General features: G+C 37.7%; 1 protein-coding gene across 1 annotated transcript; it reads right to left on the bottom strand.

The window, feature by feature from the left end:
- Positions 1-751: 751 nt before the first annotated feature.
- CENPH (centromere protein H) lies at positions 752-25,919 on the bottom strand. The gene is made up of 9 exons (XM_042906421.1): positions 25,696-25,919; positions 14,775-14,830; positions 9,908-9,956; positions 9,215-9,289; positions 7,595-7,651; positions 5,059-5,122; positions 4,661-4,712; positions 2,713-2,876; positions 752-1,181 (listed from the first exon to the last, which is right to left on the bottom strand). Exons 1-9 carry the CDS (start codon positions 25,821-25,823, stop codon positions 1,086-1,088), a joined length of 741 nt encoding a protein of 246 aa, XP_042762355.1. The 5' UTR covers positions 25,824-25,919; the 3' UTR covers positions 752-1,085.
- Between the last annotated feature and the right edge of the window lie 417 nt (positions 25,920-26,336).

The following is a 26,336-nucleotide window of genomic DNA, read 5'->3' as shown; positions in this document are numbered from 1 at the left end:
AAATGTTCTCACCACAGAAAAAAGAAATAATTATGTAACACGATGAAGATGTTAGCTAATGCCATGGTGGTCAAATCAGCCCCCTGTACACCTTCAACTTACACAATGTTTTGTCAATTTTATCTGTGTATTAAAAAAAAGAGAGATGGGGCGCCTGGGTGGCTCAGTCGGTTGGGCATCCGACTTCGGCTCAGGTCATGATCTCGTGGTCCGTGAGTTCGAGCCCCGCGTTGGGCTCTGTGCTGACAGCTCAGAGCCTGGAGCCTGTTTCAGATTCTGTGTCTCCCTCTCTCTCTGCCCCTCCCCTGCTCATGCTCTGTCTCTCTCTGTCTCAAAAATGAATAAACGTTAAAAAAAAATTTAAAAAAAAGAGAGAGAGAAAAAAGAATCTGTGGGGAGATAAATATGAGATTTATCTGAATAAAATACAACTTAGAGTTGGAAAAAAACCCAAGAAGTGGATATCATTTTCTAATATTTCTAATATTTTAGTTGACTGACAGATGCACAGAAGTATTCCAAATGATGGTGGTCGGGAGGATGGGCTAAATGGGTGATGAGTATTAAAGTGGACACTTGTGATGAACATTGGATGTTGTATGTAAATGATAAATCACTAAATTTTACTCCTGAAATTAATATTACACTGTGTGTTAACAAACTAGAATTTAAATAAAAACTTGAAACGAAAGAAAGAAAGAAAGAAAGAAAGAAAGAAAGAAAGAATGAAAGAAAGAAAGAAAGAAAGAAAGAAAGAAAGAAAGAAAGAAAAAAAGAAAGAAATTAATTCCAAATGAGAGTTGGGATTGCCAGGAATGTTGTAAAAAAATGTCTACATTCAGTGGAAAGCTAGATTAGATGTTTTTTGGGAGGGAACTTTGCAAGACTAAAATCTTCAGATTCTTTTGGAGTATGCCAGTCACTTTAATTATCATATTTAAAACAATGATTCCGTGTTATAGTGTTAAGTTACAAAAAATTTGCAGTATTAGAATACTTCCAAAAACACTAACAAAAATTACTTGAAATATGCTATGTAAATGATATATGAAAGATGGAAACAAAAAATAATAAAACAGAAATTCTTATTTGATCATGGTGAGATTCTTCTCAAGCTGTAGAACAATTTCCTTAAAGGCAGAATCCTCTGCCCAGTTGGCTTTACTTCCTAAAATGAGGTTCTGTAATTAAAAAAAAAAAAAAGAAGAAAATTTTTACATTAAACTTTTAAGTACTTTTAAAAATTTAACAAGATTTTTAAAAATCCGCTTTCAATGATGTTTTGAAATATTTACCAAACTAGGTGTCAGCATTTACTCTATGAAAAAAGTACATTCTTGTCTATTCATTTCCACTTTCAGTAAGACTTCGGCCTTGATCCCCATAATGCTAAGGAATATTTACAATGTTTACAACAATTTTTTCTGCTTCATCAGTTTTGTGGATAGTTTTTACCTGCTAAGGAGTTTTACAATGGTATTCTAGATGAAAGGAAAAAGACTGCAGCTCCGATTCAGAGTCATTTTGCACTTCTACAGTGAAAAACAGCTTAAGCATAAACTGTTATGCCCTATTTATTATTTTAAAACTATGGCTCAATGATAGCAAGTTACTAATTGAAATCCTGTTAAAACAGATTTTAGAATATAAATGTTATATTGTTTTGTACAAAATTATAAAATTTGGTCTGTCTATAGTATTTTCTTGCTCTTGGGCTAGTGTTTATAAATCCAATTAAATTACAAAGGCAAGTGGAAGTGAGCATTCAAATAGAAGTAAACCCATTAGGGAAGGGAGCTCCTAAGGTAGCCACAACTATGTTCTGCTTAACAAAGCAATGATTTCATTAAATAAGACTTAATTAAGAGTATATGAATAAAACTTAAGAAAAGCAAAATAACAGAAGACTCAAAGTAGTAGGAAGGAACATGTACCCCAAAAATTTAAAATAATCCTGTCCTTATAATACAATCCTCCACTTGAGGATAGCCTAGGGGACTTCCTTAACTTCTAATCAAGTAACCCACTGTTACTAAAACGTAGGTTTAAGACCTGAGGACAAATTTCTTATGGTCAGATACAAGAACTCATATTCTACAAGGATATGCTTTACACATAATAAGCATTTGCTTTGACACATAATAGGCAGTTAATAAAGGAACACATAAAATTTAAGAGGTGAAAAAAGTTTTTAATAGGTGACATGATAATAACTACCAACACTTATTGAGAATTTAGTTTGGCCAGACATTATATTAAACAGATTAACATGAATTATCTTCTTCAGTTTTCACAACCTCTCTTTCTAAACAGGGAAACTGATGTTTAAAAAACCTTAAATAATTTGTTCAAGGTCCAGAACTATTAAGCTGCAGTCAGAATTGTAATTCTAGATTCCCATCACCCCCATCCATGTTTTCCCCATTCTCCCTAGTTCAAGTCTAATGGTCTCCACCATTATACCATTCTGCCTTCACGGAGCTGCTAAAATCATTCCACTTATAAATGCCTAAGATTAAACATAATAAAAAAGTCAAAGCCTTAAATATTAAATACACATAAATTCCAAATATATGTAAGCAGACTAGTATATAGTATTAAATTCATGATTTTTTCAGGGTCAAAGACTAACTGAAAGCAAATCTGAAAATAAGAGAAACAATCATTTTTAAAAAGTTCTTTACCTCCTTTCCTAATTTATATAAATGTTACCTGGAACACATGTTGAATCACTGTAGTAACTTGTATTTCCGTCTGTAGGTTTTGTTGTACGGTCTTTATCTTGTCTGAATTTTCCATAATAGCCAAATCATCTTTCTGTTTGTTCTTTTCAGTCTGTATTTCTAAAAGCTTACTTTCTGAAGCTTGTTTTAATTCTATTAGGTTAAAAATAAAAACAAAAACAAAAAAACACTACATATAACAACTACAAACAAGAATCCTGAAAAACTGTGAAGCAGAACAGTTCCTGTCTATTGCAGTCAAGAGAAAATATGTAATAAGCATCATCTTAGGGTGCAGTTCCATTTTGATCTGAAAATGACTTCTGTGGTACAAAATACCAATATTTTAATTTTACACTTAGCAATGTCCTCCATGAAATGTTCACAGTATGTATGTATGTATGACAATGATGGCTGTCTACATATATTTGAAGGGGCATCATGTTAAGTGGACTTATACTGGGCTGCCAAAAGAATAGACAGAGATATACATAAGGAAATATTTTTTCCTCCTTTATTTACATAAATGACATATCAACAAGACAAATTTTCACCGAAAAGATTCTCTTCTCCAGAGATAAAAATATCAGCAACCTTTTAGTGTAGTTCCTGAAATGTTCTAAGAATTAAGCGATTTGAAAACATAAATGGGTGTGTCCCAGGAGCTTGGTTCCTTGACATTAATGGATCAAAAGTAGGTTGGGATCAATGGAAAAAACATTAAACATCCAAAGGATGATTAGATCAGTTGACCAAGACTACTTCTGACCCTGAGATTACTTACAAACAGGCAGATTTGTGTGATATTTAAAAATAAATTATGCCTATACTATTAAATGAAAAAGGCAGTTTACAACATAGAATAAAATGAGGCCAACTTTGATAAGAAATAAGCGCTGAAGATGATTATCTCTTGATAGTTTACTTTTCCTAAGTATACTTTTCTGTTTCTAAATTCTACTAAAAATGTGTATTACCTTTGAAATAAACATTTCAATAACTTTAATACAAAAAGCCATCTCATTCATGTTCATTAAGTTAAAAAGCTGTAGAATCATATATATCAACCGATCATTTAAAATAATGTATATGTATATTAAAAAATTATGTACATATTAATATGTTTATATGAGCAGGGAAAAATGCTGGAATGATATATGCTTAACTGTGGTCACATAGGAAGGAGGTTATGAATTTCACACTATACTTTTCTGTATCATTTTTTTTCCCCTGAGAATGTATTAATTTTGTGATTTAATGGTCTAAAACAAAAAAAAAAATCAAGCTAAATACACTTTAATACTACTTTTATTTATTTATTTTTTAAGCTTATTTCAATTTATTTATTTTGAGAGATACGGTGTGAAGTAGGGGGAGAGAGAGAGAGAGAGAGAGAGAGAGAGAGAGAGAGAATCCCAAGCAGGCTCTGTACTGTCAGTACAGAGCCCGAGACAGGGCTTGAACTCATGAAACTGTGAGATCATGACCTGAGATCATGACCAAGAATCAGATGCTTAACCAACTGAGCCACCCAGATGCCCCTGACTACTACTTTTAAAAATGCCATGTGTAGGGGCACCTGAGTGGCTCAATTGGTTGAGCGTCCAACTTCAGGGCAGGTCATGGTCTCGAAGTTCCTGAGTTCGAGCCCCATGTCGAGTTCCGCAGGGGACAGATCAGAGCCTAGAGCCTGCTTTGGATTCTCTGACTCCATCTCTTTTCTGCCCCTCTCTCCCGGACTTGCACGCGCTCTCTCTTTCTCAAAAGTAAACTAAAAATTTTTTTTAAAAAAATGCCATGTGTAAAATTATGAGAAAATTTGAAAGCTAAGAAATTTCTCAATGGCTGAGATAACTGGCCTTATCAATCTCCATAGTAAGTGAAAATGTTTTCTACAAGAAAACAAAACGAAAGCCAAAACAAACTGTTCTACATACGTAATCTCTTCTTTCTAACATCAAGCAGTTTTTCCTCCAAATCCCAAGATTCCTGTTATTAGAAATAAAGATTAAGGCACATTACCTAAGAACAAACCTGTAACACTTACATCATTGAATTTTATCTATTAGTTCTCCTTTTCCAAACCTCTATCTAGCTCTCTATCCCTTTATTTCCATACAAAAAAGAGACAAAGGACAGTAGCTTAAATTACAAGTAGATTAATTAGCCACAATGTCAGAAATAACTGAGTTATGAAAAAGAGGAAACTTAAGGACTGTGAATTCCAATCATACCAGTAACCTCTGGGAAATCCTATATAATGATACACAATAGAGTTGCCAGCATCAAGTTACTGCAATCATGAGAATGTGTAAAGAGCCCAAAGTGCAGTTACCTGCTGTGACTTCATGATTAATTTGTTTAGCTTTAATATGTGTTTCATGTTATCCATGAGCACACTGAAAAGGAATAAAAAATATGACTTGTTAACCTTAATTAAAAATAAAAAAAATCTCATTAATGAACACACATCGATTACTATGTATTTCCTTTCGTGAAATTTACTGTATACTTTAATAGAAAGTCATCATTTAACAAAATAAACCTGGAAAAGTTTGATGTAAACTAAATTTGTATTTAAAATTAAAGATGCAGGGGCGCCTGGGTGGCTCAGTTGGGTCAGGTGTCCAACTCTTGATTTTGGCTCAGGTCATGATCCCGTAGTTCATGGGTTTGAGCCCCATGTCGGGTTCCATGCTGGGTTTGGAGCCTGCTTGGGATTTTCCCCCTCCCTTCCTCCCTCCCTCTCTCTCTCTACCCCTCTGTCCCTCCTCCTCCCAGGGCCTCCCTAGCCGTGCCCCCCACCCCCCCCACAGCAACCCCCCACTACTCACTCTCTCTCAAAATAAATAAACTAAAAAAAATTACAGATGCAAAAAAAAATAATAAAAACAATAAAATTAGAGATGCATTTCCCTAGAAAAATCTGTAATCACAGACAAAAAAAATATGAAATTTAAGCATGTATGAATGTTTCTAAAAATCTATTTTGGAGAAAAAGCCCTAATAACTTGCTAATAAGCTGCTTTAAAAAAATACATTTTATTTTTTAGAGCAGTTTTAGGCTGATAGCAAAACTGAAGGAAGGGACCCATATGCCCCTGCAATGACACAAGCACAGCCTCCTTGACTATCAACATCCCCCAGGATAAAGAAAGATCTGTTCATCACAAATGAATCTACATTTAACACATCATTATCATCCAAAGCACAGTTTACATTATGGTTCACTCTTGGTACTATACATTCTATGGATTTGACAAATGTATAAAGACATGTATCTATCATTATAGCATCAACAAGAATAATTTCACTGAATAAGTTGTGTTTTTACCCTCATGTCTTCAACAAAAACCTGTGTTAGGCACCAGGAATGTAAAGTAGAATAAAACACAAAGAGGAAAAAAATCTGTTGAAAGAGATAAACAAATCCACAACTATAGCACGGTGCCATTACAACCAGTAATAAATATGAACTGCTGAGAGTTAAGCACAGAGTACAACAAGGGAAACCCTGGAATCTTAAAGGACATGAAATAATTACCTAGATCAACTAGTTTGGTATGGCTGGAGCCAAAGGGTGTAATGTAAGACTGGGTAAGAACAATGGTTCTTATACTTCAAAGTGCCACAGTCCTTTGTGGATCACCAGATCACCCCCACCACCCTCATTTATCTTCAGAGACTGAGTCAAAAGGTTTGGAATGGGACCGGGAATGTGATCTCTGTGATAATACTAACTGTTCTGATAAACAGCCAGGCATTTGAGAACACTGCAGAAGGAGTTTGTTAGGGAGGCTGAAAATGGGAATCTTTGCAGAGACCTGGGAAAGCTAAGCTCATTTTCTACTAATTATAGCTATACTGGTTTGTAAACTTCAAAACATGCTAAAGGCACTATCACAGCCTACTTGGTCTTTCTGTCCTCTTTGGGTGTCAATATGTCCTGTATCTCTTTAACTCAAGAATGTTTAAAGCTCTCCTTTCAAGGAGGGCCTAAATTCAGATTTTAGGATTTATGGAATCCTGGAGTTAAAGGGAATATGGGAGAATGCATTACCAGTCTGAACTAAGACACCCAAAAAGGGGAAGTGCTCAAATGCATCCAGCACTTTTATGGTGCTAATGGTAGGGGATCTTTTATCACAAGATTTTTAGAACAGGTAAGGCCTCTAAGACCAGACACATAGGACAAGATCATAGAGAACCGTGACTGCCAAAGTTTTTATTTTATATTCCTTTGCAAATAGTTTAACACATACAAACTCATTTCTGCCAATGAAAAATGAGGCATATAATTCCTATCTCATCGGGTTACTGGATTAAATGACATTAACCCTGTTCCTGTTTTACAGTAAACACTGAACAAAAATAAACTTTCAAAACCTTCCTTCAAATTTTCAGATTTTCTGGCTAAAAATCTCCATTGCTTCTTAGGGCTGCAATACAAACAAAATATTGGCAGGACTATAAAAAGTATAATGCTGAAGAGGGTGCATAAAACTTCCATCACTTTTCTTATTCCTCAGATATAGGTGGTTGGCATTGATGGTAAATTAAAAAATGTCCACAAAACTGGGGTGCCTAGGTGGCTCAGTCAGTTAAGCAACCAACTTCAGCTCAGGTCATCGTTTGTGAGTTTGAGCCCCACATTGGGCTGTCTGCTGTCAGCACAGAGCCCGAGTTGGATCCTCTGCCTCCCTCTCTCTCTCTGCACCATGCCCCTCCTGCTCATGCTGTCACTCTCTTTCTCTCCTTCAAAAATAAATAAAATCATTAAAAAATTTTTTTTTCCACAAAAATAAAGACATTATGCCAATGTCCCTTCTTATTCTCATCCTTAACAAATCCAGAAGAAAAAACAAACGTACCTAGTCTGGGGGTTAATTTTCTCCAGGTTTTTTTTAAGTGCAGCCGAAAGTTGCATCCTATAATGCAAGGGAAAAAAGCTTGCATTATAAAACATGGATAACATTTGTGGTACATTGAAAAGAAAAAAATTAAATATTACAAGTTAAAGATTGATTTCCTTTAAATGTAACCTAAACCAAAGTAGTTTTTAAAACACTACTGTAAGGGAAATACTTTGACAAATAAGTTACAGAAATGAAAATGACAAGATGGCTAGGGCTGTGCACTACTATGCTGAGGGGCTGATGACACTTGAAATCAGCCTGAGGTTTGCTCTCCCAGCCATTCACCTTGGCAAAGGGCCAGCAGGAAGCATTAAGCATTAACACACTACAGAGATTAGCACATGCCTGAAATGGAGAAAGGGAATATAAAGCCATACTTGAACGTAAACTTTAAAATACACCTATATACAAACAAACTCCATAAATTATTTTTAAATTCAAAGTTAATAAATAAATAATAATGAAAATGCAATCAACTTAGCAATATTTAGGTCATTTCCTCACGTATGTCACACAAAAAAATTTGACTCATTAAAATAAGATCTCTTAATAGTTCTGAAGTCATCTTGAAAAATATGATCTAGGGCACATGGCTGGCTCAGTGGGCAGAGTATGCACTCCTGAATTGGGGTCATGAATGCAAGTCCCATGTAGGGCATAGAGCTTACTTAAAATTAATTAATTAATTAAAAAAAAAAAAAAAATATATATATATATATTATCTATACAATGAGCCAGCTTGAGAAGAGGGAAAAATGTTCACTGCTGGAAATGATTAAGAGGACTTTAACTACTTTTAAATTAAATGTATAAGAAATTCATCTGGGAAGGCCACAAATATAAGGAAACAATTTAAAGTCATTCATTTAAGTGGAATTATTAATTCAGATCACAAATCTATAAGATAGCTTATTTACCTTATTCATAGCTGTATACCAACACCTACTATAAAGCTTAAGACATAGTAAGCACTCAAATATTTGTTGAATGAATTTTAAAACAGACAGGCAAAACCTATATGAAAAATATATTTAGGAGCGCCTGGGTGGCTCGGTTAAGCATCCAACTCTTGATTTTTGGCTCAGGTCATGATCTCACAGTTTGTGAGTTTGAGCCCCACTTCAGGCTCTGTGCTGTCAGAGGCGCTGCTTGGGATTCTCAGTCTATTCTCCGCCCTACCCCACTCATGTTCTTTCTCTCAAAAAAATAAACAGTAAAAAAAAAATTATATATATTTATTTATTTAAACTTGATGACAATTCTTTTACTTGACTAATAGTTAACCGCAGTAATGGAATCTAATAATCCTTTGAAACACTGAATGGGATTTAAGCTCACCCTTCTACTTCCTTGTCTGATATTTCCTTATTAACTGAATCTTATATAACTACTTCTAATGAAGGTATTAATGAATGATGTTAACTTTTCTCTCAGGGCTCAAAATTTGTGTGACCGTTATCTGATGATCATTTCACTTGATTAATCATTTAGACTAGTTAAAATATTAACTCTACCTCAAATCATACCGATTTTGCATTCAGTTCACAATGTTTATACCAAAAATTTAATAATTACCTGTGTAATGCAAGCCTTTTTATTTCAAAAGCAGTTTTCACCTCTTCAATTTCATTTTCCAGGTCTTCAATTTTACTATCAAAGAAGCATGAACAAAAGAATTTCAGCAATATAAAAAAAAATTCCCCATTAGAATAAATACATAAAGCAAACCTTTTAAAAAGTAAAATGACTCTCTCTTGATAAAAATATTCTACAGACCCCCACATTGATGCATTTATAGATTTGATAAACAGATACCTCTGAGATACTTTACTAATTATGTTGTAAAGGGGGAATGCCAAAAGTGCTAATGGGATCACTCATGTAACGTAAGAACATACCGTATATCAACAACTTCTCAGTACATGCATGAAAAATTACTTGGAAAAATAAAGAAAAGGAAAAAGAAGACAATGGTGTAAGATGGGTAATAGTATCAAATCTTAGTAAAAAACACAAAATTGAGGGGCACCTGGGTAGCTCCGTCGGTTAAGCCTCCAACTCTTGGTTTCAGCTCAGGTCCTGATCTCACAGGTTACGGGATCCAGTCCCACATCAGGCTCCATGCTGACAGCATGGAGCCTGCGTGGAATTCTCTCTCTCTCCCTTTCACTCTCTCTGCCCCTCCCCTGCTTGCACTCTCCCTCTCTCTCAAAATAAATAAATAAAAATTAAAAACACACACACACACAATTTAAAAATATGACATACGCTTCAATTTGCTTATCTTGCATGATTTGTTCTGGAGTTTTTTCTTCACCTACAAATAAATAATTTTTTGAAGTTAGTAACAGTTTAGAAGAGTGCTGTCCAGGGACATCTGGTGGTTCAGTTGGTTAAGCATCTGACTCTTGATTTAGGCTCAATTCATGATCCCAGGGTCTGGGATCAAACCCTGCACTGAGCTCCATCCACCTTGAGCATGGAGCCTGCTTGGGATTTTCTCTCTCTCTGCCCCACTCCTCTGCTTGCATTCTCTCTAAACAAATGAACAAACAAAAAGATTCTCTCTCTCTCTCTCCCTCTGCCCCTCTCCCTTCTTCTTCTTCAAAAAAAGTGCTGTCCAATAGAAATATAATGGAAGCCAGAGACTCGAACCAAACATTTAATTTTTTTTTAAAAGTAGGCTCCATGCTAAAATAGAACTACCATACAACTCACAGGTATTTATCCAAGGGATACAGGTATGCTGTTTCGAAGGGGCACATGCACCCTAATGTTTATAGCAGAGCTACCAACAATAACCAAAGTATGGAAAGAGCCCAATGTCCATCGATGGATGAATGGATAAAGAAGATGTGGCATACATATATACATGTATATATACACATACATACAATGGAGTATTACTTGGCAATCAAAAAGAATGAAATCTTGACATTCCCAAGTAGGTGGATGGAACTAGAGGGTATTATACTGAAGAAATTAGTCAAAGAAAGAAAGAAAAATATCGTATGACTTCACTCATATGAGGATTTTAAGATACAAAACAGATGACCATAAGGGAAGGGAATCAAAAATAATAAAAAACAGGGAGGAGGACACAAACATAAGAGACTCTTAAATATGGAGAACGGAGGGTTACTGGAGGGGTTTTGGGAAGGGGGCGATGGCCTAAATAGGTAAGGAGCATTAAAGAATCTACTCCTGAAATCATTGTTGCACTATATGCTAACTTGGATGTAAATTTAAAAAATAAATAAAAATAAAAAAAAAAAGAAGTAGGCTCCACGATGGGCATGGACTTGAACTCATGAACATGAAGCTTGAACTCATGACCCTGAGATCAGGACCTAATTTGAGATCAAGAGTCAGATGCTTAACTGACTGAACCACCCAGGTGCCCCCCAAAAACTTATTTACCACCCTCCCAATTTCCCTAAATTTAATTTTAAATTTCTCATTTCCATGTTATAAATCAAGTAAAAATATTTCAGTATAACTTATTTAAACCCAATAGGTCTAAAATATTAGCATTTCAACATGTAATTAATTTAAAATTACTAATGAAATATTTTACAATTTTTTTTCTGTATTTTACATTTATAGCTCCTCCCAAGGACTAATCACATTTCAAGTGCTCAATAGTCACATGGACTAGCGGTTACCATATGGAAGAGGCCGGTTTTAGAATAATGGAGAAAAAAAAGGAGTAAAATATTAACATGAGCAATGCAGTATCAAAAAAATCATCTCTATGTCTATCTGTTAGCAACAAACAACTAGAAATTAAAAGATAAAATTACGTTGCAAAATTTTTTTCAAAACCATGAAATATTTAAGGATAAACTTATCAAAATATGTACATGAGCTCTACAATGAACACTTTAAAATAATGAAAAGATACATTATGTATAGGTATTAGAAGAATCAATACAGCTAATACAATTTCCCCAGTATGATCTATAGAGCCCAATCAAATCCCAAACAAAATTCTAATACTTTTTTTTTTTTCTGTAGAAATTGTTAAGCTGGGGATGCCTGGGTGGTTCAGTTGGTTAAGCATCTGACTCTTGGTTTTGGCTTGGTTCAGAATGCATCAGGCTCTGCACTGACAGTTTGGAGTCTGCTTGGGATTCTCTCTTTATCCCTGTCTCTGCCCCTCCCCAGCTCACAATCTCTCTTTTTCTCGCAAAACAAATAAACTTTAAAAAAAACAAAGAAAGAAAATGACAAGCTGATGTTAAAATGCATATAGGAGGGCGCCTGGGCGGCTCTGTCGGTTGAGCCTCCAACTTCAGCTCAGGTCATGATCTCATGGTTTGTGAGTTCAAGCCCCACGTCGGGCTCTGTGCTGACAGCTTGGAGCCTGGAGCCTGCTTCGGATTCTGTGTCTACCTCTCTCTCTGCTCCTCCCCTGCTTCCACTCTGTCTCTCTCTCAAAAATAAATAAAAACAATTTTTTTAAATGCATAGAGAAACACAAAGGACCTAGAATAGTCAAACCAATATTGATAAAGAAGAACAACACTAGAAGTCTTACAGTAGTGATATCAAGATTTACTATAAAGCAACAGTAATGAAGATACTGTGGCATTATTGTAAGCATAGACAAATACCTCAAGGGAACAGAGAAAATAAACCCAAAATAAACCTACACATAAATAATGGAGAAAGGAAAGTCTTTGAACAAACGGGGCTAGAAAAACTAGATTTCTGTAGGGGAAAAAAACAAAATGAATCTTGATTCTTAGCTCACACCATACAAAAAAATTAACTCAAAAAGGACCACAGAACTGAATGTTAAATCTAAAACCCAAAGCCTCATAGAACAAAACAAAGGAGAAAATCTTTATGACCTTGGAGTGGTCACAGATTCTTAGGACTTAAAATCATACACCACAAAAGACCAAATAACTTGATAAAAAGCACTGCATCAAATTAATGCCTTTGGTTCCTCAAAAGATAGTTAAAAAACAAGGCAAGCAACAAACTGGGAGAAAATACTTGCTAGTTATATACATAGATACAGAAATTCCTACATATAAATCTATATGTATAGGTAGATACATGAAAAGAAAACCTGCATTTATAAACAAAGAATGCAAATCCAATAACACTAATAATCCAATTAAAGGGGGTGCCAGAGTGGCTCAGTCAGTTAAGTGTCTGACTCTGGCTCAGGTCATGACCTCATGGTTCATAAGATCGAGCCTCATGTCCAGGCTCTGCACTGACAATGCAGAGCCTGGTTGGGATTCACTCTCCCTCTCTGCCCCTCCCCTGCTCACACTCTCTCTCTCTCAAAATAAATAAACAAAAAATATATTTTTAGAAAGCCTGGAATATCAGACAGACAATACACGAGAACTACCTTCAGATCTATGGACCTATAAAACAAATTGAGCAGAGTCTGAAAAGTTCCTAAGTTCAATCATGTATTCAGGTGAAGTAAGTATCTATGTGGTCCCTCAGGTTTTCCACAATTCTTTTTATTTCTTAAAATTTTTCAAAAGTTTATTTATTTGAGACAGAGAGAGCATGAGTGGCATAGAGAGAAAGCGGCAGAGAGAGAGGGGCAGAAAGAGAAAGATAGAGAGATAAAGAGGGAGAATCCCAAATGGGCTCTGTGCTGACATCCCGATGCAGGGCTGGAACTCACAAAACTGTGAGATCATGATCTGAGCCGAAATCAAGAGTCAGCAGCTTAAATGACTGAGCCATCCAGGTGCCCCTTCAAAACTCTTGATTCAGGCACTCCGGGTGTCTCAGCTGGTTAACCATCTGAACTTGGCTCAGGTCACGATCTTGTGGTTCGTGGGTTCGGGCCCCACATCAGGCTCAGTGCTGACAGCTCAGAGCCTGGAGCCTACGTCAGATTCTGTCTCCCTGTCTTTCTGCCCATCCCCCTGCCTCCTCCAGCTCATGCTCTCTCTCTCTTTCAAAAATAAATAAACATTTAAAAAAAAACAAAAAAAACAAAACTCTTGATTCAACCTAAAGTATTAATTGGTTTTATTCCTTAAGCCCATTTCAGAGAGAAAGAAAGATTTACCAAAACCTATCTTTGTAACCCAAGGGCTTACAAATCAGGTGGCAAGAATGGTTAGTACTTCCGGAGAGCTAAACCATTATTTTAGTAATCTCTTGCTCCCTAAGACTTCTGGATTAATTGTTTTAAAAGATAACTTTAAATTTGTTCAATGTTGGGGCGCCTGAGTGGCTCAGTTGGTTAAGCAGCCGACTTCGGCTCAGGTCATGATCTCGCGGTCCGTGAGTTCGAGCCCTGTGTCGGGCTCTGTGCTGACAGCTCAGAGCCTGGAGCCTGTTTCAGATTCTGTGTCTCCCTCTCTTTGACCCTCCCCCATTCATGCTCTGTCTCTGTCTCAAAAATAAATAAACGTTAAAAAAAAATTTTTTTTAAATAAATAAATAAATAAATAAAATTGTTCAATGTTTAGAATTGAAAATTTGTCATTCATGTCTTTAAGCTGATCTCCCTTCTGCCTCTCATCTCTATATTCCAGTGTTTCTCAAAGTATAGACCTTAGATCACTTGCTTAACAATCATCTCATCTGCTAATTTAATCTCCAAGCTGTTGATGGTAGCAAGTTCTAGGACTCCTTCCCACAGGAATTTCCCAATTCTCTGATCAACAGAATTTAATTGTCTGGCATTGTTATTTACTTTTTTTTTTTTTTTTTTAATTTTTTTTTCCAACGTTTTTTATTTATTTTTGGGACAGAGAGAGACAGAGCATGAACGGGGGAGGGGCAGAGAGAGAGGGAGACACAGAATCGGAAACAGGCTCCAGGCTCCGAGCCATCAGCCCAGAGCCTGACGCGGGGCTCGAACTCACGGACCGCGAGATCGTGACCTGGCTGAAGTCGGACGCTTAACCGACTGCGCCATCCAGGCGCCCCTGTTATTTACTTTTTAAAATCTATTTCCTGAACCCCTAACAAGTTCCTGAGGGCTGGGGCAAGCTTGTTTTTTGCCTTCTTACATAGTATACCACTATATTATGCTGCCACTCCTGTTCCTATAATAAATGACTTTTTGTAAAGTTGATATTCTTTTCTCTAGAATACTATTCATCAAGCTCACAAAATCTTATTTGAAAATGAAAATACTTACTCGCGTCAAGCATTGACTTATATTCCAAGAGTTGCTGTTTAGTTTGTGCTCTCAGCCTAAAAACAGATAAAGAGAAGAGAAAGTAATATATGTGTGTGTGTATTTTTTTTCAATTAAGTAAACTCTACTCCCAATATGGAGTTTGAACTCATGACCGCTAGATCAAGAGTCACATGCTCTATTGACTGAGCTAGCCAGGTGCCCCAGATGGTCATCTATTTACTGAGGTTTTATTCATTAATATAGGATAAACCAACTCATCTTTTTCCAGAAGTTTATGCATTTAATGAATGTAAATAAACTCAGCAATAAGTCTTCTAGTTTTGCCTGATTTATTTAAAGTGGGCCTAAAGAGGGGCACCTGGGTGGCTCAGTCAGTTAAGTGTCCAACTCTTGATCTTGGGGTCATGAGTTCAAACCCCATGTTGGGTTCCATGCTGGGCATGAAGCTTACTTAAGTAAAAAATAGGGGCACCTGGGTGGCTCAGTCAGTTAAACCTCAACTTGGGCTCAGGTCATGATTTCATAGCTCATGGGTTCGAGCCCTGCATTGGGCTCTGTGCTGACAGCTCAAAGCTTGGAGCATGTTTCAGATTCTGTGTCTCCTTCTCTCTCTGCCCATCCCCTGCTCACACTCTGTCTCTCTTTCTCTCTTTCAAAAATAAATAAATATTTAAAAAGTTTGTTAAAAATTAAAAAGAAAAAAAATATAATAAAGTGGGCACAAAGAGTCCTGGTTCAAGATGACAACATAGAAAAACTGAACTCAACTCCTCCACAGAACACACCAAATTACATCTATTTTTTAAAATTTTTTTAGTATTTATTTTTGAGAGACAGACAGAGAGACAGACAGAGCATAAATGGGGGAGGGGCGGAGAAAGGGAGACACGGAATGTGAAGCAGGCTCCAGGCTCCGAGCTGTCAGCACAGAGCCCGACACGGGGCTCAAACTCACGAACTGTGAGATCATGACCCGAGCCGAAGTTGGACACTTAACTGACTGAGCCACCCAGGTGCCCCATCAAGTTACATCCATTAAATGTCCTATTCCTCTTGAAGAACTAAGGGCTGAGTGAACAGCTACTGAATAAACCAACAATAAAGAGAACAAAAAGACAGCAGGAAGAGAGATGGACACGTGCTACGATTTGGAAGAGAAACTAGCATACACAGCTCCAGCTCCAGCCGGCAAAAGTCACCAACCACACAGTCTGCACTGGGGACACCATATACAAGTGCACTCCTTCAAGTTTAGGAGAAGTAGCTTATTTGCCTAATCCATAGAAACAAACACAAAAAGTCAAGCAAAATGGGGAAACAGAGGAATATGCTCCAAAAGGAAAAAGAACTCAATGAAACAAATAAACAATATGCCTGAAAAAGAATTTAAAGTAATGATCATAAAGATACTCACCAGGCTGGAGAAAAGAGTGGAAGAACTCAGTGAGATTTTCAAGAAAGGCACAGAAAATACTAAAAGGAACCAATCAGAGTTGAAAAATGTAATAACTTAAATAAAAAGCACACTAGAGGCCATCAACAGATTAAAGGATGCAGAAGAATGTATCAGTGATCTGGAAGACACAGTGATGGAAAGCATGCAAAGAGAACAGCCAGAAGAGAAAAGAAGTTTAGATGCACAGAGAATTCCAAACCAGATGAACCCAGGGAGGTCCAGACCATGACACATACTAATTAAAATATCAAAGGTTAAAGATAAAGAGAGGATGCCTGGGTGGCTCAGTCAGTGAAGTGTCCAACTCTTGATTTCAGCTCAAATCATGATCTCACAGCTCATGAGTTTGAGCCCCATGTCAGGCTCCGTGCTGACAGCGCAGAGCCTGCTTGAGATTCTCTTTCTCCCTCTCACTCTGCCCCTCCTCGTTCATGCTTTCTTTCTCTCTCTCTCTCTCTCTCAAAATAAATAAACATTTTTTAACAAGATAAAGAGAGAATTAAAAGCAGCAAGAGAAAAACAAAAAGTACCTATAAAGGAAAACCTATGAAGCTATCAGCTGATTTTTCAGCAAAAACTTTGCAGGCCAGAAACAAGTGGCATGACATATTCACAGTGCTGAAAAGAAAAAACTAACCTAAACTTGCAGGGTTATCATTAAGATGTGAAGGAGAGATAGGGTTTCCCAAAAAAAGAAAAAATAAAGAAGTTATCACCACTAAACCAGTGTTACAAGAAATGTTAAAGGGGCTTCCTTAAGTAGAAAAGAAATGGCCAAATAAGATATAAGAAAACGATACATGAAAAGATGTAAAATATGACAAGATATATATAAAATGTGGAAAACACAGTAAAAAGGGTAGAGACGGGGAAAATATTTTTTCTTCCACAGTTTCCTGGTTTTTGTTTTGTTTTTGTTTTTTTTATAGAATATGTTTGAACTTAAATGAACATCAAATTAATATGGATTGCTATTTATTTGGATGTTATATAGGAACCTCATGGTAGCCACAAACCCAAAATCTATGATAGATACACAAAAAATAAAGAGAAAGAAGCCAAATACTACACTCACCGATTACAAAGAAAGAAAGCAAGAAAGGTCTTTTGCAGAAAAATTAAAACCACACCAGAAAACACATTTTACAAATGGCAATAAGTAGGGGCGCCTGGGTGGCTCAGTCTGTTGAGCGCCCGACTGCGGCTCAGGACATGATCTTGTGGTTCGTGGATTTGTGCCCCGCCTCGGGCTCTGTGCTGACAGCCTGGAGCCTGGAGCCTTCTTCGGATTCTGTGTCTCCTTCTCTCTCTGCCCCTCCCCTGCTTGCACTCTGCCCCCCTTCCTCTCTCTCCCTCAAAATAAACAAAAAAAAATTTTTTTTTAAATGGCAATAAGTACACACTTATCAACAACTACTCTCAATGCAAATGGCTTAAATGTTTCAATCAAGAGACAGAGAATGGCAGAATGGATTAAAAAAAACACAAGATCTATCTATGTCCTGCCTTAAAAGAGACTCACCTCAGACCTAAAGATGTATATAGACGAGAGTGAAGGGATGGCAAAACATTCACCATGAAAATGGAAGCCTCCCCTCACCCCAAAAGAACCTAGGTAGCAATACTTATACCAGACAAAATTGACTTTTTTTTTCTTCTTCAAAAAAGACTTTAAAGCAAAGACTCGGGGCACCTGGGTGGCTCAGTTGTTTGAATGCTCCATCTCTTGGCTTCAGCTCAGGTCATGACCTCCCTGTTTGGTGGGTTTGAGCCCCACGTCAGGCTCTAAGCTGATAGTGCAGAGCCTACGTGAGATTATTTCTCTCTCCCTCTCTCTGCCCCTTCCCTACTCCCACTATCTTTCTCTTTTCTCTCAAATGAAAATAAACTTAAATACATTAAAGCAAAGACTGTAACAAGAGACAAAGAAGGGCATTACATAATCAGAAAGGAATCAATCCAACAAGAGGATGTAACATTTTTAAGTATCTACAAACCCAACAATGGAGCACCTAAATACATAAAGAAATATTAACAGACACAACAAGAGAAATTGATGGTGATACAATAATGGCAGGGGGACTTTAACACTACACTTACATCAATGGATACATTATCCAAACAGAAAATCAATTAGGAGACAATGCCTATGAATGACACGTTGGACCAGAGGGACAAAACAACATATATAGAACATGCCATTCAAAAACAATTGAATACACATTCTTTTCAAGTGCACATGGAGTGTACTCCAGAAGAGATCATAGATAAGGTCAAAAAACAAATCTCAATAAATTGAAGATTCAAATCATATTGTGCATCTTTTTTGACTACAATGGTATGAAACTAGAAATAAATCACAATACAAAAAAACTGGAAAAAATACAGACCCGAAGATGTTAAACAACATGATACTAAACAACCAGTAGGTCAGTGAAGCAATAAAAGAAAAAATAAAAAAATATATGGAGACAAATGAAAATGAAAACACAATGGCCCAAATTCTTGGTGACACAGCAAAAACATTTCTAAGAGGGGAGTATACAGCAATACAGGCCAACCTCAAGAAACAAGAAAAGACTCAAATAAACAATCTAACCTTACACCTAAAAGGGACTAGAAAAAGAACAAACAAAACCCAAGGTAAGTAGAAGAAAGGAAATACTACAGATCAGACCATAAATAAATGACATAGAGACTAAAGAAAAACTGAACAAAACAGAAAAGAGAAAATCATGAGACCAAGAACTTGTTCTTTGAAAAGATAAACAAAATTGAAAAACTCTTAGCCAGACTCATCAATAAAAAAAGAGAAAGACCCAAATGAATAATATCAGAATCAAGAAAAGTAACAATTGACACCATAGAAATACAAAGGATTATAAAAGTATACCATGAAAAATTATATGCCAATGAACTGAACAATCTATAAGAAACGACTAATGCCTAGAAACACACAATTTCCCAAAACTGAACAAGGAACAAATTAAATAGCTTTAACAGACTAATTACAATAACAAAATTGAATTGCTAATCAAAAAACCACCAGAAAGTAAAAGTCTAGGACTACATTGATTCAAAGGTGAATTCTACCATACACTTAAAGAAGAGTTAATACCTATTCTCCTCAAACTATTCTAAAAAGATAGAAGTGATAGGAAAACTCTGAAATACATTCTACAAGGCCAGCATTACCCCGATACCAAAACAAGATAAAGACACCACACACACACAGGGCGCCTGGGTGGCTGAGTTGGTTGGCCATCTAACTTCGTCTCAGGTCATGATCTCATGGTTCATGGGTTCAAGCCCCACAAGGGGCTCTGTGCAGACGGCTTGGAACCTGGAGCCTGCTTGGGATTCTGTGTGTCTCTCTCTCTCTCTCTCTCTCTCTGCCCCTCTCCCGCTTATGCTCTGTCTCTATTTCTCTCTCTCAAAAAAAAAAAAAAAATTTTAAAAAAGGACACCACACAAAAGAATTACAGGCTAATATATCCCTGATAAACACAGATGCAAAGATCCTCAACAAAATATTAGCAAACCACATACAACGATACATTACAAATATCATTCATGGGGGCACGTGGGTAGCTCAGTCAGTTAAGTTCATGGGTTCAAGTCCTGCATTCAAGGCTGTGAGCACAGAGCCTGCTTGGGATTCTGTTTCCCTCTCTCTTTGTTCCTCCCACATCCCTCCCTCTCTCTCTCTTTCTCTCAAAAATAAATTAAAAAAAAAAAAAATTCACTGGGGCACCTGGGTGGCTCAGTTGATTAAGTTGCTGACTATGGGTTTTGGCTCAGGTCATATTTCATGGTCAGTGAATTCGAGCCCCACTTGGGATTCTGTCTCTCTCTGTCTCTCTCTGCCCCTCCTCCACTCATACACACACTCTCTCTCTCTCTCTCAAAATAAATAAATAAACATTTTTAAAAAATCATTCACCATGATCAGGTGGGATTTATTCTAGGGATGCAAGGGTAGTTCAATATTTGCCAATCAATAAATGTCATACACATCTACAATACAAAGGATAAAAATCATATGATCATCTCAATAGAAGCAGGAAAATCATTTGACACAATTAAAAACTCATTCATGATAAAAACTCAACAAATTAGAGTTAGAGGGAACATACCTCAACATAATAAAAGTCTTCCATGAAAAACCCACAGCTAATATCATTCTCTATGGTGAAAAACGGAGAGCTTTCCTCTAAGGTAACAAGATGAGGATGTCCACTCTGACCATCTTTATTCAACATAGTACTGGAAGTCCTCTCCATAGCACTCAGACAAGAAAAAGAAATGAGGCATCCATATCGGTAAGTATGTTAAACTGTCACTATTTGCAGACAACAGGATACTATACATAGAAAACCCTGAAGACTCAACCAAAAAACCTACCGGAAGTAATAAATGAATTCAGTAAAGAGGCAGTATTTAAAATTAATACCCAGAAATCAGTAGCATTTCTATATACTAACAATGTCACAGAAAGAGATATTTTTAAAAAACAACACCATTTACAACTGCACCAAAAGGAATAAAATAACTAGGAATAAACTTGACCAAAGAGGTGAAAGACCTGTACTCTGAAAATTATAAAACACCGATGAAAGAAACTTGATGATGGCACAAACAAAGGTAAAGATATTCCATGTTCATCTATTAAAAGAATATTGCCAAGGGGAGCCTGGATGGCACAGTCAGTTAACCATCTGACTTTGGCTCAGGTCATGATCTCAAGGTTCATGAGTTTGAGCCCTGCATGGGGCAGTCTGCTGTCAGCACAGAGCATATCCTCTGTCCCACTCTCTCTCCCTGGCCCTCCCCGGTGACATTATCTCTTTCTCAAAAATAAACATTAAAAAAACGTTTTGAAATATTGCAAAATGTCCATACTACTCAAAGCAATCTACAGATTCAATGCAATCCCTACCAAAATACCAACAGCATTTTTCATTAAACTAGAACAATTAATACTAAAATTTGTAGGGAACCACAGAAGACCTCAAATAGCCAAAACAAACCTGAGAAAGAAGAATGAACCTGGAGCTTTCACAATTCCAGATATCATGATATACGACAAAACTATAGAGATCAAAGCAGTATGGTGCTATCACAAAAACAGAGAAACAGATCAATGGAACAGAAGAGAGACCCCAGAAATAAACCCACATGTATACAGATAATTAATCTGTGACAAAGGAAGCAAGAATATGCAATGGGGAAAAGACAGTCTTTTCAATAAATGGTGCTGGGAAAACCGGACAGCTACATGCAAAATAAACTAGACTTCTTCCTAACACCATACATAAAAATAAACTTGGGGCACGTGGGTGGCTCAGTCAACTGAGTGTTGGATTCTTGACTTTGGCTCAGGTCATGATCTCAACAGTTCATGAGACTGAGCCCCACATTGGGCTCTGTGCTGACAGTGAGGAGCCTACTTGTGATTCTCTCTCTTCTCTTCTCTCTACCCCTCCTGCACGTGTGCAAGCAAGCATGCACTCTCTTTTTTCAAAATAAATAAATAAACATTTAAAAAAAATAAACTAATGGGATTACATCAAAATACAAAGTTTTGCATAGCAAAGGAAACTATCAAAAAAAAGAACAAGCTACTTGAATGGAAAAAGATATTTGCAAATGATATACCTGATAAGGGGTTAATATCAAAAAAATACAAAAAAGTTGCACAACTGAATACCAAAAACACGAACAATCTGATTAAGAAATGGGCAGGCGACCTGAATAGACATTTTTCCAAAGAAGACATACAGATGGCTAACAGACGTGTGAAAAGATGCTCAAAATGACTAATCATCAGGGAAACAAATCATAACCACAATGAGATCACTCACATCTCTTAGAATGGCTAAAATAAAAGACAAGAAACAAGTGTTGGCGAGGACCCTCGTGTGCTGTTGGTGGGAATGTAAATTAGTACAGCCACTGTGGAAAACAGTATGGAAGTTCCTGGAAAAATTAAAAAATAGAAATACCACATGATGAGGGGGGCCTGGTGGCTCAATCTGTTAAGCATCTACCTCTTGATTTCAGCTCAGGTCATGATCTCATGGTCATGAGATCAAGTCCCACGTCAGGCTCTGTGCTGAGCATAGAGCCTGCTTAAGATTCTCTCCCTCCTCTCTCTCTGCCCCTCCCCTGCTCACACTCCCTCATAAATAAATAAATAAATAAATAAATAAATAAATAAATAAATAACGATCCAATAATTCCATTTGGTATTTAACCAAGGAACACAAAAACACTAACTCCAAAAGATATGTGCAGTCCTCTGTTTACTGCAGCATTATTTACAATAACCAAGACATGGAATCAACCTAAATGTCCATCAGTGGATGAACAGATAAGGAAAATGTGTGTATGTATATATATACCTACACACACACAGTATGGAATATTACACAGCCATAAAGTATGAGATCGTGCCATTTGAGACAACACAATGGACCAAGAAGGTATTATATTAAATGAAATAAGTCAGAAAGATAAATACCATAATTCCACACATAAATGCAATCTAAGGAAAAAAATGCATAAACAAACACCAGAATCAACACTATAAATACAGAGAACTAATGGTTGCCAGAGAAGAGGAAGGTGGGGGTTGGGCAAAATGGGTGAAGGGGAGAGGGAGATACAGGCCTCCAGTTACAGAATGAGTATGTTCCGGGAATAAAAAGCAGAGCATGAGAAATACAGTCAATGATATTGTAATAGTGATATAATGGGACAGATGGTAGCTATGCTCCTGGTGAACACAGCATAATGTACAAACTTCAAATCAGTGAGTGGTGCAACTGAAACTAATGCAACACTGTGTCAACTACACTGAAATCTTATGGGGTGCCTGGCTGGCTCAGGTGGTGGAGCATGGGACTCTTGATCTTGGGGTGGTGAGTTCAAGCCCCATGTTGGGTGTAGAGATTGTTTAAAAACTAAAATCTTAGGGGCGCCTGGGTGGCTCAGTCGGTTGAGCACCTGACTTCGGCTCAGGTCACAATCTCGCGGTCCGTGAGTTCGAGCCCCGCGTCAGGCTCTGGGCTGATGGCTCAGAGCCTGGAGTCTGCTTCTGATTCTGTGTCTCCCTCTCTCTCTGCCCCTCCCTCGTTCATGCTCTGTCTCTCTGTCTCAAAAATAAATAAATGTTAAAAAAAAAAAAAAAAATTAAAAAAAAAAAAAACTAAAATCTTAAAAAATAAAAAAGTCCTCAGAATAAGACACAAAACACAAAATGGAATCCAGTGGGGAAACAGCATCTAAGAATAAAAGTTAAAAGTTTGACTTTTAAATTTATTCTTAATACGCCACACTGGAGAAATAAATATGGGCCACACAAACAAACAGATCAAAATGGTGAAAACTGCAAACCCTGTAATGAGTTTAAAAACAGACTGTAACATTTTTAGGAGACAGAGAAAAATAACAAAGATACTACTCCTTGGATAGATAATTCATATAGTTTCTCAGTTGTCCTATGATTGTAGTTAATTCAAGATCATACATAAAATAAGTAGAAAAGCTATGGGTAAGATGCTAACTAGTTATTAAGTTATACTTAATATGTTTTACATTTACATGGTAGTTTCATAATTCTGAAACTGCTTTGTGACTTTGAGACCTACATAAGTAGCTAAGTAACATTAGACAGATTTCTAAATCTCCATGGTATAAGTTCCTTAGATTTAAAGTTCCAAATGAAAAGAATGATTTCTTATAGGTTAAGAAGGTAGGCTAGCATTTTAAGACACTGTAGGAACAGTTTCCTTTTACCTGAGATACAAAAGGTGATCTCTTATTTTTTTTCTTTTAATTTCCTAATGTTTATTTATTTTTGAGAGAAGAGAGAGACAGAGCATGAGCGGGGGAGGGGCAGAGAGAGAGGGAGACACAGAATCCAAAGCAGGCTCCAGGCCCTGAGCTGTCAGCACAGAGCCCCACGCAGGGCTAGAACTCAGGAACCGCCAGATCATGACCTGAGCTGAAGTGGGACGCATAACGGACTAAGCCACCCAGGTGCCCCTGATCTCTTCTTTTTTTAAGTTGATCAATTTTTGAGAGAGAGCGAGAGAGAGCAAGTAGGGAAGGGGCAGAGAGAGAGAACCCCAAGCAGAATCCGGATTCAGGATTCGAACTCAGAACCATGAGATCATAACCCGAGCTGAAACCCCAAGAGTTAACAACCGACTGAGCCACCCAAGCGCCCCAAAAGGCGATCTTTTATGTTTAATATTTTAGCATTTTATATTGTAGGTATGAAGGAATTTTTAAAGAGAGGTTGTGAGGCTTAGTAGCCAAGACCTTTCAAAGCAGTGGTAAATCTAAAACAGTTACAATGCTTTGGGGAGTTAAAGCAAAACAAAACAAAAAAACTCTTATTAGGGTTTAGAACAAATTTTTTTCTGTAAAGGCCAAACAACAAACATTTTAGTCTTTGTGATTCATAAGGTCTCTGCTGGAGCTACTCAACTCATACCCTGTAGCGGGAAAAGTTGCGTTCCAATAAACGCTTTCTTACGGACACTGAAATTAGAATTTCAAATAATTTTCACGTGTTTTTAAATTTTCCTCCAGGAATTTTTTTTGTCCCAACTACTTAAAAACATAAACATTATTCTTTTATTTTTTTAATGTTTATTTATTTTTGAGACAGAGAGACAGAGCATGAACGGGGGAGGGGCAGAGAGAGAGGGAGACACAGAATCGGAAGCAGGCTCCAGGATCCCAGCTGTCAGCACAGAACCCTATGCGGGGCTCGAACTCACGAACGATAAGATCATGACCTGAGCCGAAGTCGGACGCTTAACCGACTGAGCCACCCGGGTGCCCCAACATAAACATTATTCCTAGCTTGAGAGGCCACACCAGAACAGGCAGTAGAGTAGACTTGGCCCTGTGCCATTGTTTGCCCACCGGATTGATATCCTTTCTCATCACATCTTCCCGTAGCAACTGCTTGGTGGAAACGTATAAACATCAATCATCCTCTTGGTAGAGAAATAAAACAAATGAGGCTTCTAGATTGAAAAGGGTCATAACCATAAAAACAAAGAGGAAAGACAACGTTTATTCAAGTAGCTGAGGCCTTAGATGCACCTCACTACCCGCTGGAAAATCGGGAGCCCAGGACGTGAGTGCACGAGAAAAGGAGAGGAAATTACAGCTCCGAAGGCCTTAAGGGCCCTGGTCTCTGTGCTAAACGCTTGCCTCTGAGTAGCTCATTTAACCCCCACTGCATCTCTACTAGAAAGGTGTAATCTTCCTCTGCTTCTAAGATTAAGAACGGTGCTTAAGGCGTTTAAATGAATGACTCGAGGACACTGCCAGGAAGCGACCGAGTCAGAATTCGCAGCCTTAGGGGCTCTGAGAGCTAAGGATGGAGCTCTCCCCCACGACGCCCACTTGGATGCGGCCGAGCGAGCCAGAGGGTACAACCTGAGCAGCAGGGTCAGGCGGTCCTCGGGACGTGCCTCCTGGGCGCCGGCGACCTGTGGTGGCCTGCCTTCCCCGCCTCCGGAGTCCGGGGACTCGGTGGCCGCTTGTACCCCGGGTTGCATCTCCATTCTGACTGGTGCTGGGAGGTACGGCCTGGGACGGTAACATGCAGCCTCAGAGGCCTATCTTCCCGCCACTAAATTGTCTCCCGGAAAGGGCCGGAGGACCGTCGCTTCCCGTCCGGCCCCTTCCGCCCCACGGCTCCACCCCTTCCGCCCCGTCCCCTGGTTGCCGTGGTTACTTCTGTTTCTCTAGTCCTGGCTAGTATTTGCAACCATTACAGATCACTAATAAGAAAAGTTGAACTTTAAGCATCAGCTCTGTCGAGTGCTGGGCTAGGAGTTGGGCTACAGCCCTTTGGGACATACCCCGGCGCCCAGGAACAGGCTGGAAAACTCCGACATAAATGGTCGTTCATCCTTGGCTCTGGGACAGGAGATCTTCGAGACAGTTTTGTGGGTTTTTTTTGTGTGTATATGTTTTTTGTTTTTTTGGTTTTTTTTTGGCCCATCTTGGTACTCCCTTAACATTCGCGGGCTTGGAAAGGGAAACACCGGAAGGTTGTTTAAGTAGACTTTCCA

Source organism: Panthera leo, chromosome A1, assembly GCF_018350215.1.
Source record: "Panthera leo isolate Ple1 chromosome A1, P.leo_Ple1_pat1.1, whole genome shotgun sequence".
Taxonomy (NCBI): domain Eukaryota; kingdom Metazoa; phylum Chordata; class Mammalia; order Carnivora; family Felidae; genus Panthera; species Panthera leo.
This window is presented reverse-complemented; position numbering and strand designations above follow the sequence as displayed.